Source organism: Nestor notabilis, unplaced genomic scaffold (assembly GCF_000696875.1).
Source record: "Nestor notabilis isolate BGI_N333 unplaced genomic scaffold, ASM69687v1 scaffold14368, whole genome shotgun sequence".
NCBI lineage: Eukaryota > Metazoa > Chordata > Aves > Psittaciformes > Psittacidae > Nestor > Nestor notabilis.
Genome location: NW_009938824.1, coordinates 1 through 14,375, shown reverse-complemented (window position 1 = coordinate 14,375; position 14,375 = coordinate 1). Strand labels below are relative to the sequence as shown.

Here is a 14,375-nt window from a genome sequence, read left to right as displayed (position 1 = left end):
TGTGGCAGGGGGTTGGAACTAGATAAGCTTTAAGGTCCCTTCCAACCTAAACCATTCCATAATGCTGTTTGAAGGTAATCTGTTCCAGGATACATGACTAAAGAGTTACACAATGTGATGACATTAAAATAACAATCACTTATGTAGAACAACAAAATCACATTATTGTTTCAGTCTGACATATGCGATGAACCCATCTTTCAGCTCTTCTCATCAAAATTCCATACATTTGTACTGATTACTCTGTTAGTCTGTGTCTGGAGCATGTAAAACACAGCAAAGGCCTTGCCCAGAAGACTCTTCTTTGAGAGTACTGCTGTGAGGCAGTACTCTCAAACAGCAAACTTTGATAGTCACATTCATGAGTTTCCAAACTCTGCCCAAGCCTTATTATTTAAAACCTAAATGTCAGTTCATAAAAATAACATCTGATTTATTTAAAAATCCACCCCAGCTCAATGCTTTTATTCTGATTACCTTCAGAAAAGGATCCTAATTTTCCTAAGAAATTGAGCCTGCAAACTTAGAGCAAGAAACCTGGTTATAAAAGAACTGGTGGGTTTTTTTGTTTTCTTTAGGATTTGGTCTTTTTTCAAGTTGCATGATTTGTACTACAGCTAAAAATTCTTACTTTCAGAAATAGGTGTCTGAAGCAAAACAGTGAGCACAGCTTGCCAAAGCAAGAAGAAAACCAGTTTTTACAAATGTTATAGGGAAAACACTCTGATTACACATAAATGCATTTTTTATATTCATTTGCTTTAAATTGATGCTAATAAAAAGTTAATAACCCAGACTTTTTGTTTTATTTTTGTCTCAACAGTAATCGTTTACTAAGCACAACATAGGTTTTGGTCTCCTGCACAGAAATCTTTTCTTTTGCAAGCCTTTTTTTTTTTTTGCAAGCCATTTCTCCATTCTGATTTACATTTTGGTCGTGGAAATATACCATAACTAGCTACATTACCTACAGCTGTCCAGCTTTTTGTTCATTGACAGCACACACTAAAACAACATGAATATTTAACTTGCACACATTAATTTTTTCTGAGTAAAAAAAATACACAGTTATGCACACTCCAAAATATTCTGCCATACACAGATGTATAAAATACAGCATCAGAAGTCACAGTATAATTCCTGAAATCCAGTATTCTTTGTAATAAATTGTATTAATATTCCAAGGGGAATTTTATGTAGACAAAACCCTTAAGCATTTTACAACAAAGCACTTTTCATATACGTTAACACACACAGACTCTGATTGAAGAGTGTCCGCAAATGAATCCAAGTTTCCTCAAGTTGCATTGACAATCTGGATACTTCTTCCAATAGGTTTGGCTCTGATGAGAGAATCTTAAGATGCAACTGAAAATGAAGACAAGGAATCAGTGAAACATATGCAGGTAATAAATTTAGATCAATTTCCTCACTCAGTTCCAATACTTTGCTTTCATGAATGTCCCAAGTAAGGGAAGGACTCTTTGCCTTCAATTAATTCCCTCCATTTAATGCTGCCTGCCTTTTGCTAGTCTTTTACAAGCCATTTTACTCTCAATACTCTATATATTAGATGGGATATAACAGAAAAATGTCTTAAGTTACTGCTTTACTAGATCTGCTGCTGCTGCTGCTGCACCTATCCCCATCAATCACATAACTTCTACTTCCAACCTGCATCATAAATTCCTCTTTAGGCTACAAAGTCTAAACAGAAGGCCTGAGGTTGATCTGTTTATTTTATGTCGTACCATTTTATCTACTATTTCAATTATATAAATTTAATTATTTTAATTAAAGGTTATTTGGTATTTAATTATTATGTGTTGCGTAAAGCAAGAAGGAATGCCAGCATGCTCTATACTGATCCAGGGAAATGACATCTTTCTACATAATAAACAGTAACCTTGGTGAAGCATAAAGAAACGAAACCTCTCAGTCCTGTAGAGAGGCAGTATGTTATCACCACTTAATGGATGGAATAGCTATTTTCCTGGCTACAATTTGAATCTATGAGTCTTGCTAAGCTCAGAGCTGTTCCACTTGGAACCCACAGCAAAAGACATTGGTGTTCGCATGTCACAGCATGAGTTTATATTATTTGGCTGTACTTCAGATCCCGAGTACATTTCTAAGGCAAATTACCTAGCTGTCCACTAATCTACCCTGCAAGAGATGAATTTATTTTGTATGGAACTAAACAAAAAGATGAATTCTAGCATCTATTATTGCAACTATTAATTACAGCCAGTCCATAGGACAAGACTAACAAAAACCAAACTAATAATAAATAGACATGAAAAAAAGCCACTGTGAATGGGTATCAAGACCTCAACCTGAAATGTTCCACTCTACAGACATACTCCTATTCAGCTGCAGTACTTGTTCTTGTAGAAGCTGCCTCGTGTGTTCTATTTAACCCCAAAAAAAGGAAAAGAGCTAGTCGTATTTGTCCAGCATTACTTTCTCTTTAAAACCAATCCTTGCTTAATATTGCTATTAAGAAATACTCAGTTAAATATGCAGTATTACATACACCTATGTTTATAACAATGTTTTCCTAGTAAAATCTAATCAATTGCTTTCCCGCAGTTTCCTAAATCAGAGTATCTTGACAAGGTAAGCATTTGGACATCAGACGGGTTTCAATCTTGCAGAATCACCTTCCCTCTAAGAGTAACTGCTATTGTATTTTATTACAATAACTTTCTAACTTCCACACACCTGGGAATAATTTCACTAGTTCTGTGGTGCTTCTGTAGTAACAGAAGAAAGACAAATCTTTTTTGTCTTTCTTCTAATCTTTTATCAGCAGCTCACTGACATGGAAAGTAAGCCGGGCTTGCGGTATCTAGTGGTAAGTCCAACAAAATGCCTATTTTACTTTCCCAAATGTTATGCATTGAATTCTTTTCTTACTTAAGACATAGCGTATATTCACTTATCGATTAACAGCTATTAAGCAGTTAGGTATGTTACAAACAACAAAAACAATTCTAAGTAACAAATACTAGAACAAAACTCGTCTGGTCCATTTCCCAATATATGGGGGTTTTTTCCAAGTTTTTCTGGACTGTGACCAGGTAAGTGGTCAAATTATCCAATACATTTGTTTAGCAATTTTAAAACTATCCCCAACAAAAATCATGTAAGATAATTCTTTCAAGCAGGTAATGTACATTCTTTACTGGACAACCATCATCTTAAACAGGACTTATAAAATTTGGTAAGAAAATTGTTACCTTTAAAAATAGTGCAAGGTATGCCTGGGCAAGTTCAAAGTTGTACTTCTTCTTCAGCATCATCTCAATCATTCTCAAAAAGCTTAGCATCACCTCCACTGAGCCACCACCTTCAGGGGCCAAACCCCTTAGTTCTATCTCAATATTAGATGGTCCCAAGCTTTTCAATAAGTTAAGTGGAGCTGTATCTGTGTTAAAACATTGAGAAATACATTACCAGTAACATCCGCAGAAAAGAATCTTACAAATCCTTCATCAGGACAGATTTATTCCAAAGTTCTTAAGCAGTGACTGTACACTTCAAGTTTCTACTGTTGCCTTTTTTGTTTTCCACGAAGTGCCAGCCAACCTTCAATTTACTGTCCCATCACATACTACAGAGAAGCACATCTCTAAAATGACAGGTTTATTTGTAAGTTTACCTTGAAAAATATAAAAGTAACACCCTTTGTATTTATATAACTTCCCCTCCTCCCTCATTTCCATCTTCTAAGCTGTAAGAAATTTCTCATTAACCACATAACTTGTCATTTTACCTCTCTTGGGTAAAAGAGATGGGACTTCAGGTTGTTAATATATCCTAAAATATATCCTAGAAGAGACAGGGTACTACTGTCTGTGGTGGGGTGGGGTCAATCTTTTCCCTGGTAGAAATGCATGCAATTTAGAAACTCCTCTTCAAAATGTTCTTCCTCAGGATTTCTACAGTGCTACCTTAACTTTGAGAATTCCATCCGTTTTCTTTAAAAACGCAGAGACAAAAATACAAATGCTTGTACACAGCTGTTGGTAAAAACATTTTTTAAAATGTCTTCTAATTAATATTTCTTTTGCTAAGAAGCTGCTAGTAAGAACGACTTTTTATACTCTTATATCATGGTAAATAATGATATTAGGCATTGGCTAATATTCCTTGGATGGTATAAATCTATTTCCATCTGTATGTGATTCCTATGAAAATCATTACCTATTTTTAAATGTAACTGTGATATTAACAGTAGTAAACAGCTGCATTCACTGTTGTACTGTGACATTAAAAAACTAAGCATGGAACATATTGTCAGGTTGGTACACATACGATACGGAAAAGGCACCCACCTCAATCTTTGTTCCACAGTCCTGACCTGAGGTACAAAACGCTGTCTCCACCCCAGTGGTACACCAGGATAGCTTCTAGTGTATCACTGCTTACTTGTACAGCCTAGTCACCATTAGAAGAGATGCTTGTGAACTAGCACGCACAGAGCCACGTTACACACCAGCAGCTTCTTCAGCCAGGATCAACAGGCTTCCTGGATTTGGATTACAGCACGGACCTTGGAGCACACTCTTCTTACAGGAGAGAGGTGGCCTGAGGCAGGCCCACTGCACCACTACTGCAGTGCATCATGGAAGGCACTTGCTCCCTGGAACAGCCAGCCTTCAGGTGCTCTGTTAGGTTTTTAATTATTCACCTGATGTTTCACTTTTCTCTGTGCAGCTCTGAAGCAGCTTAAAAGAATACTACCAATTGAAGTACTAAAAACACAGCATAACACCACACCTTACTTGTAATAATGACATTCTGCACATAAAAATGCTTTAAGTACAGTTGAGTAAGCTAGTTATCTCAGAAGAGTTTAAAGGGCCTAAAAATTCCCAGCAGAACTTCCCTGTGGACAAGCTACCTGTCCTGGCTTCAGCTGTAACAGTTATTTTCCTCCTTCTTAGTAGCTGGTGCAGTGCTGTGTTTTGGCTTTAGTCTGAGAACAATGCTGATAACACACTGATGTTTTAGTTGCTGCTGAATAGCACTTACCCTGATCAAGGACTTTCCAGTCTCTCACACTCTGCCAGTGAGGGGGGGGAGCACAAGAAGCTGAGAGGGAGCGGAGACAGGACATCTGACCCAAACTAGCCAAAGGGGTATTCCATACCACAGCATGTCATGCCCAGTATATAAACCGGGGAAGTTTCCTGGAAGGGACTGATCGCTGCTTGGGTCAGGCTGGGTATCAGTCAGCAGGTGGTGAACAACTGTATCGTGCATCACTGGTGTTTATTGTTTTTTTTCATTTCCCCTTTTAGTTTTATATTCTCTCCCCTTGTTATTTCCCTTATCATTATTATTATTGGTGGTAGCAGTAGTGGTTTTGTATTATAGCTTAGTTAGTGGACTGCTCTTATCTCAACCCATGGGATTTACATTCTCCCAGTTCTCCTCCCCATCCCTCAGGCAGCCGGAGAGAACGAAGTATAGAAGGAGTGAGTGAGTGAGCGGCTGCATGTTTTTGAGTTTCTGGCGGGGTTTAAACCACAATAGTTTTTTGTGACACCCAGCGTGGGGCTCGAAGGGTTGAGATAACGACGGATGTGACCAGAGTGTGTCTAATCGTATTTGTGATAAGCTTTCATTGTTTCGGATTAATAGTCACTCATCACAATGTTCATTTATTGGCTCTCAGAGTTGTTGCGATTGGTCTCAGACTTTCAGTATGTCGTACCTTACTTAGAGCCAGTATTTTAGCGTTTATGAGCTTTGGGGCCTGGGCTAAGGTTCTCGTTTCACTGTATTTATGGCAACGATTTGTAATGCAGTAGAATCATTGCTCATTAAACTGATGTGGTATTGTGTTCTTAGCGTGGCCATTATTATTAGTGGTAGTAGTAGTGGTTTGGTATTATACTTCAGTTACTGGACTGTTCTTATCTTAACCCATGGGAGTTACATTCTTTTGATTCTCCTCCCCATCCCTCTGGAATTTGGTGGGAAAAAGCAGGTGAGTGAGTGAGCAAGAGGCTGCACGGTTTTGAGTTACTGGCTGAGCTTAAACCATGACACTACCGGTGACTGCCCACTTACATTTCCAAGCCAGCTATTATTAGCAATCATTTCCAAAAAAACTAAATTTCAGCGATTCTATAGCAGCACCAGTTGAAACAGGGAAAACAGCATGTAAATTCCACAGGCAATTTAAATAACAATTTCAAAATTAACCAAATGTTAAAAGAAATCCAGGGGCTTATTTTTATATTTCTAAAGATCTGAATTATAAAGCAATCAATTAAACCTCTAAGTTTTTAGAATGTTTAGTGAAATCACCCACAGAAACAGAACTCGGTAGGCAAATTATCTTTGTCATGTCTCAGTTACTGTCCCTCATCAGATCACTCCCTTCTTTTCTTACCCTACAAATACTACACAGCACCTTTTCCGAGCAAGATCATCACAATCTCAAAAAAAGTCTAACAGTCTTAGAAACATTACCTTCTTTCTCTGTATGGGTTTCAGCCAGAACTGGGCTCCATGCTGCAGGCAAGCTATAGTACCAATGGATCTTCGATATAGATTGGCTATCTCTGTATTAGCTTTATACGTAATAGGTCATGCTCTTTGCCTTTGCTACTATACTATGTCTACTTTTTCCTCACATGTGTTACAATTCTGGCATTAGAAAGCAAATGTGTATCAAAATATTATTAGCATCTACATTTTTAGTGAAATGTCTTGTTAACTTACATTCATTAGATCTCAGGGCTCCTTCAAGATGAATGTGGAAATCAGATTTCTGTCCCAGTACTCCAAGGTTTACTACTTTTGACTAGAACATGAAAGTACAAGAGTGTATGTGAATATGCAAACATATTTTTACATCTCAATTAGATTATTTTCCTCTGACAGATCAAAATACTTCAAGAAAGCAAGCATTACGTATGTGTTCAAATGGGTACTTCAAAGTCTTTAGCAAGATCTCACTTAGCACTAAAACGCATTAAGGTTTTCTTTTAAAATACCCTAGATAAGCACCATTATATTGATTCTTGTCTTTACCTGTGTATCATTTTCTTCCCTTGGAGTAACGTAATGGGGTATAAGACCAGGAACTGTTGGGATGAAGAAAGGAGCTGACTTGGGAACTTTTGGTGGCTCTCTTGGTTTATTTTTTTTCTGTTAAGTAGATATTTGAATTAAAATCATCATCACATTAAGAACATGTAGAAATTTTTTTTGCAAAAAGTTTTATTTTTAAAATACTATGAAAAATGTAAGGACCCACTGAAAAGTAAACATATAGGTAAAATATTTTACCACTAAATAAGAAAAAAGCCCCTCTCCCAAATCCCAGAAATCATGAAAAGCACCATATAGTCTTCTATTGCAAAATATACAAAAATTCCTGAAAGGTGGGATCAAATTTTGTGATTAGGTAAATGCAGCTCATAGAATACAGGCAAATATATCTGGCTGTATGCTACTCTTTGTTGCGTATTCCCTCTTTTCCTGGTTATGGGAATGCCCGACAGTTATTTGGAGGCATAACCTAGAACAGCTGTACGGGCACTTCTACTGACATGGAAATATCTGCCTTCAGACAGCTATTTTGCATGTTGCAAAAACAGTTCTGCCTTTTCAAGTTTTCTTGAGCATCCAAGAGAATGGCTAAGACAAACTGTCTGTTTTACATTACAGGAGAAATAGCCCTTAATTTACCTCCTTCCTAAAAAATACAGTCTAAATACTACAGTAAGTCTGCACTGGCTTGCCTAATATCATTACCTTGATAACATCAAGACTAAGGAGATTTTTCCACCTTGATTCTGGTAATGAGGAAAGGGTCACTAGCTGCAATTCCAATTGCTCAGGTGAGACATATTCTATCATTTCATCACATCTTTCTTCATCTCCTGCCACATCCACATCTGCCAAGAACAGGTATCTTTTATGAACATACATATTTCACATTTACTTTTAAAAATCAAAAAGTGACTATTTCTTCTGCAATTTTTTTTGAAAACACATGCATAACAGCTATATATATGGATGCTAGTGTAACAAATAGCTGAAAAGCTACAGAAACAATCTTTATTAACCCTACGAAATATTAAACTGAAAACAATTCTAGCTAAAATGCAGAACTGGATAAACAATACTTTTAAGATTGATAAGATTTATCTGCTTTGGCTAAATGACGTAAAAGCAATTTATAAAAGTGGATTACTTTTAAAACCTTGTACAGTGTTTTTAAATACATACAAGGCAATTTTAGTTCCAAGTTAAAAATCTGAAAAATCTTTGCATTTAAATACACACGATATTCGCAACCTGTTCATAGGTATGACTGAAATGGCACATAAAAATGAAGAAGATCTCAACACTGAAGCACAACAAACACCAGAAGATATGCAGTCTGTCATTAGGTTTTCTCTAGACTTCCTATGTGGTCTTGACCAGACACCTGTACTTTCCCTTCATTTTTGCAAAATATTACATGGTTGAAACCATGAATGTGGTGGAAAAGCCTAACATAGCAAAGAAATGCAAATCATTAAAAGCTTCTGAGCATGTCAACAGGAACTTTACATTTGCTGAGGACAGAAAATGAATTAAAGCGTTCAGTCAGAATCAGTTTATAGGATTAAAACATTCTATATTTTCAGATTAAATCCTGTCTCTCTAATTTAAGTATCTAAAATAAGTATGTGATTGATATAGCAGTCATCATCAAGTATGTTCCTTGCTTTTTTGGGCAGCCAATATTCAAGGTGTGTTTCTCTTCCAGATGGAGATCTACAAGTAGACACTGATAAACGTGGGCAGACAAGAGCTCCACCTAGAGGCCCTTAGAACTGCTACAGGCCCACAGCTGTTTCTATTAAACGCATCAAAAATGCATTTTAGGCCTTTCCTTCACTGGGAGTATCTAGCACAGCTACAGGACGGCTGAACTCAGTTCTCTTGCCAACAAGGCAATATGCAGCAGTGAAACTACCATGGCATACAGGGAGACAAAAAAGCTGGAATTAAGTGGATAAACAACAATCCCTTTTCCACTCCCCAACAGTAATGTTAATTCCAAACTGGCCTTTTAAGATGACAAAATGGAAGGTATTTACACTAGTCAGATTAAAGAAAGCCAGCAAATAGCACAGATGTTTTTAACACCTACAAAACCTCCTTGAAGAGATGTAATTCTTTATGTCTGAACATCGAAACATTACTAGATTTTAGTACACAATTTAGCATGAGTTAAATATGCCAAAAATGGTAGAAGCAGCAACAGGCACAGTTCAGAGAGTAAATGAGTTTTCATGGAGGAAGCAAACCATCTTCTATTCGAAATATAGCACCAAACTGAAAATTAAATACTCTTTCATGTGAAGATTACCTTCAACGGGGCAGGTGCTCGGGCGTGCCACCATAGAAGGTACATAATCTGCCGGAAGGGGCCGTAAAGAGACAAGTGAATACAGAGAACGGTTTGACCTGAAAAGTAAGACAGGCATTTTAAAAACAATCTTCAAGTGAATGGGAACAAGTATTTTAGACATAATTTTTACTGCACTATAGCAATTCACCAGGTTCTATTCAAGATTAGTTTTCCTCATCTGCCAGATAAACAAGAAATGAAACACAGTAATATGCATCATCTGAAAGTCTGAAACATAGAAGTTATGCTGAAGTATTGTTGTGAAGAACATTTAATGCATGTGGCATTATGGAGTATTATTACTTCAATTATTGCCAGTTACTGCATTTTCTTGAAGTCTCAAAACTGCCTATCTAAAAAGCTTTGTAGTTAATGTGTACAATACAATACGCAAATATAAATGATTCATCCTGCTTTCACAGAATTTTAAAATAGTACTCTTAGCAAATTTTCTTGAGGTTTGGAACACACGCGCAGTCATTCTGGCAAATTATTTTTTCAGTCAATATGAACAAGGGCTAGGTATAAACAATGAAGCACTTAAGCACAGGAAGGTCTAACAACTTAACATCCCTGAGACAAAACCACAGGCAACAAATATAAATTGAAATACCTATCTATCAAAAGCAAAATGTAAGAAAAACCATATCACTTAAAAGATATGTTACTTCAGTTCTGGGCCTAACCAGTCATTTGCTTTGAAAACAGGTCAGGAGGAAACTGAACTGAAACACAATTTACATCTGAGGTGATTTATTATTAAACATAAATAATTGCAACTTAAAAGTCCTACTCAGAAGTCTCAGACAACATTGTGTATCAGGACAAGAAGAAAAGCCCCTCAGAAAGTAACGCTATATGAGCACTGACATTTCCAATGGAGTAAAAAAAATAAAACAAAACCAAAACAGTAGAGTCAAAGAAAAACTTCAGGAATGGCATAACATGAATTCTTTAGAGCAATAAAGAAACATTTAGGAAAAGACATAATTTAATTACCAGAATAAATATCTAAACTGCAAGAGATTTAAAGATTTATGATTCACAACAACACAGAATACCTGTCTCAATTAGAACCAGAAAAGACTAAAGCCTGGAGACGGTACTTTATAGAACAATTCCCTATTTGTGATACAAGGTGATTGAAAGAATTCTTCCCCATCTGAAATTCTATGTAGAAATAGATCTATTACGTACTCACCACAAATAAATTCCAAGGTCGTCCACATGTGTTGAAGCTAGAAAATCTCCTGTAGGAGACATAGTAAGGCTCACAGCTGCAGAGTCTACCAAAAAACAATCTATGAGGCTAAGGAGAGAAAACACAACACAGAAATTCTCAGCAAGATGAGCTTGTTTATCTATGCATATCTGAATTATAGCACAAATACGAGTGAATGCAAGCAGGAAAATGGAAGTATGTAAACAAAGTAGCACATGATATAAAATACGACATAAAAACTTAGCAAATGAATGGCACTGTGCAACAAAACCACTCACCTCATAAAATTTTCTAAAATCAACTAAAGGTGGTTTTATGTCCTTAGACACCCACATTCTGTGGAGAATACAGTGAACCATGTGTCCACATTCAACTCCCTATGCCTAATAATAACATCTATAGGCCACAAATGCTGTACTTCAAATCAGCCTCATGCTGCTCTGACCTCATCTTTTAATGCTTTACCTTGAATTGTCAATTCACTCTCTCAAGATACTTGATGTACACCTGGTTAACACTAGGACCTAATGTTTCTAAAATGAAGAATATTTTAAGATTACCGTATCTTCAGCACAATAAACCATTCCTTTCACTATTGCAGAAAGCTAAAAAAAAACAACAAAAAAAAAAAAAACAAAAAAAAAAAAAAAACAAAAACCCAACCCAAAAACCAAGAAAACAAAAAAACCAAAACCACCAAACAGAAAAAAAACCCAAACCCCAACCCCCCCGCCAAAAAAACAAACCAAAACAAAACAACCCACAAAAAAACACCCCACACATAAAAAGAAAGTTAAAATATCAAGTAGTATGTGACTATTTTAACAATAAGCTACTTTAGAGTTCTGACTGATGTCAGAAGTCTTGGATGATGCACACCCTAGTAGACTTCTGCTCAAGCCCAGGTTCATGGCACTGTTTGTCCCTTATTGAGGTATAAATTTCAGTTACTTCAAATTGTTAAGAAGCAATTGAGTTTGACAACTAGTTCAGTTAGAGCAACAAAAAGAAAAAATGGGAGAGCTTGAATACTTTGTTCTGGTTTACAGACAAAAATCAAAAGCAAAGTGAGAATCTGCGTAATGCCAGTTCTTCCTTGTAACTTTCTCTGCACAAATTATTTGTTTCTTAATTCTCAAAAAGCCCTACATAAAAAACATGCACAAGGAATACTTAAATTAAGGACAGTTAAGCAGCATTCCCAAGTAAAAACAGATGTTCAATAAGTAAATGGTATGACATCTGTAACAGCCAGTTGGTATTTTTCACAATGTAGGATGTAGATCATGTAAAGACACGTTTTCCACCCTTTTGTAAGGACAATATCCTAGCTGAGTCTTTAGAATGCACAGTTTATAATCCGATTCTTCTATTTATAAGCAAATATACCACAGTACAAGTAAATCAAGCATCTGGCTTTTTTATTAAAAGTGGTTCTCTCTTCTCAATACACTCTGTAGGAAAAACCTTTCCTTTACATTCTGGAAGAACAATTTAACATAATTACTTTCAAAAGTAAGGTTTGTCATGTATCTGCCTAGATCTTGGCTTCACCATAATTTATTGCAGTTCTGAGAGACAAATCATTTATATACGTGTTACATGCAAACAAGAACTACTGTTAGATTACTTTTAAAGAACCGTATGAATAGATTCTTACTGCAAAGTGTTATGTTATCAAAGAAATGAAAGAGACAAGTAACATTTCTGAAGTTTTATAATTAATGTTGCAATTTTTGTAGTTAATTTTGTAGTTAATAATTTTGGAAGGGAAAGATGGTTAGAAAGAGGAAGTCCAAACAGAGTGATAATTTCCTTCCCATTCATACTACAAAGAAGAGAGTTACAGTCCATCTTGTCCCATTTTAGACTAGTATCATTCATCATGTAAGAATTGGCCAACTGTGTAGATGCAAAACATTTTTTATAGTAAAATGTAAACCTAGGGTATACAAAATTATTTACCAAAATGCATCAACAACAGTAACCAATCCAAATGAAACCATTCAGTCCCAGATATGACCAGAGCTGCACACTGCATAGCACTACTTTAAATTATTAAAAATCGATTTGTTGTGCTGCTAAAAGAATGCACTGGCAGAACTCAAAATTACTCTATGGCCTGTTTTTTAATAGCTTCTGAACTTCTTGTATCTACTTGAGTACTTGGCCGAATTTCTTTGTGGGAGAAGACTGCTTACAGTGATCATAAAAGAGTATTTTTGGCAGTTGCAAGCATGCACAAATAAAAAAATATAACTGAAGTAAAGCCTTATAATGTGGCTAAAATTAAAGTAATTGAGTACAGGCTTCTATTTACAAAATTAACTGCAGTACTGCATCCAACTTTGGGGCCTGCGGCACTAGGCAGACATGAAGTTCTAAGAGGTCCAAGAAAATGAGCAGATGACTGGAACACACTTCCTACGAGTAAAGTCTGAGAAAGTTGGCATTGTCCACCCCAAAGAACAGAAGGCTCCAGGAAGACCTTCTTGTGGCCTTTCAATACTTAATGGGGGCTTACAGGAAAGTCTGAGAGAGACTTTTTAACAGACCCTGAGAGGGTCCTTGTGCTGAGAGGACAAGAGACAATGGTTTTGAACTAAGAAGTAGGTTTAGCTTGAATGTAAGGAAGAAATTTTACAACGAAGGTGGTGAGACATTGGAAGCTTCCCAGAGAAGCTGTTAATGGCCCATCACTGAAGTATTCAAGTTCAGGTTGCATGTGGTTTTGAGCAACCAGATATAGTGAACCTGTCCACAGCAGAGTGGGGTGGGACTAGATCTTTAAGGTCACTTCTAACTGAAACCATTCTATGATTCTACAAATAGTTCAGTATAACATGAAGCAATTCACCTTAAACAATCTCTTGTCAGTTAAGAGTATAGCACTGCTTACAAAGGAAAAATTCACACTACATGAAAACTCCAGGTTTTATTATTAGATCTTTAGGACATTTTTATTCTGTACACCCAGAAAAAGGCACATATTACTAGCATCAGACAGAACTAACATACTGGGTATTGAGTTGATACAACATGCACAGTTTTGAGTGTCACATAGTTTAGGTTGGTGACTATCAAGTCAGAAAGAAGGCTTTTTGCCACTTCACAAACAGAAAGGTGATAATAATACACTTTCTGCTATATGTTTTTAAATTGACTCACCATCCAGAGGGAAGGTCCCAAGTCTTAATGGAACAGTCCATTGATGAAGTTATTAGCCAACGACCGTCAGGACTGAAAGTCTAAAATGAACCAGACAATTAAGTGGCAAAAGTGGCAAGTCAGACCCTACATGAGGTCCTATTTACACAGTTCAAGATTAGACTGCTCCCTAACACCGGGACGACGCCATCTGTCCATAAAAGAAAACTGACAGCACCATACTGAAAGCAAGAAAAGGACAAAAATGGAAGCTATTTCAGAACAGTTTTAAATATATAACACAGAATACACCTGGCTGTTAATAAAAGCACTTGAGCCCTTGCTTTTATGTTAATGATGAAAACCACTGAGCATAAAACTGAAGAAATCAAGTAAGTGCGTACTTACTAGCACTTAGAATTAAATCAGAAGCTAAGAAGTGTTTCAGTGAACACTTATTTTACAAAATGTAAAATAAGGAATTATTAGTGTGCTGCATAATCTTAATCTGTTTACACCTTTTAGTTACCTGGCTCATCGTTTATATATAGAGAGATAGATATATATATATATATA

At 36.3% G+C, this 14,375-nt stretch overlaps 1 protein-coding gene across 1 annotated transcript; it reads right to left on the bottom strand.

The window, feature by feature from the left end:
* Positions 1–1,218: 1,218 nt before the first annotated feature.
* LOC104409625 (WD repeat-containing protein 36-like) lies at positions 1,219–13,900 on the bottom strand (the record flags this gene model as incomplete). Its single annotated transcript, XM_010019547.1, has 8 exons — positions 1,219–1,368; positions 3,243–3,430; positions 6,742–6,823; positions 7,054–7,170; positions 7,780–7,922; positions 9,389–9,486; positions 10,632–10,739; positions 13,821–13,900. Coding segments are annotated over 8 exons (966 nt in total), but the record flags the coding sequence as incomplete, so codon positions are not given.
* Between the last annotated feature and the right edge of the window lie 475 nt (positions 13,901–14,375).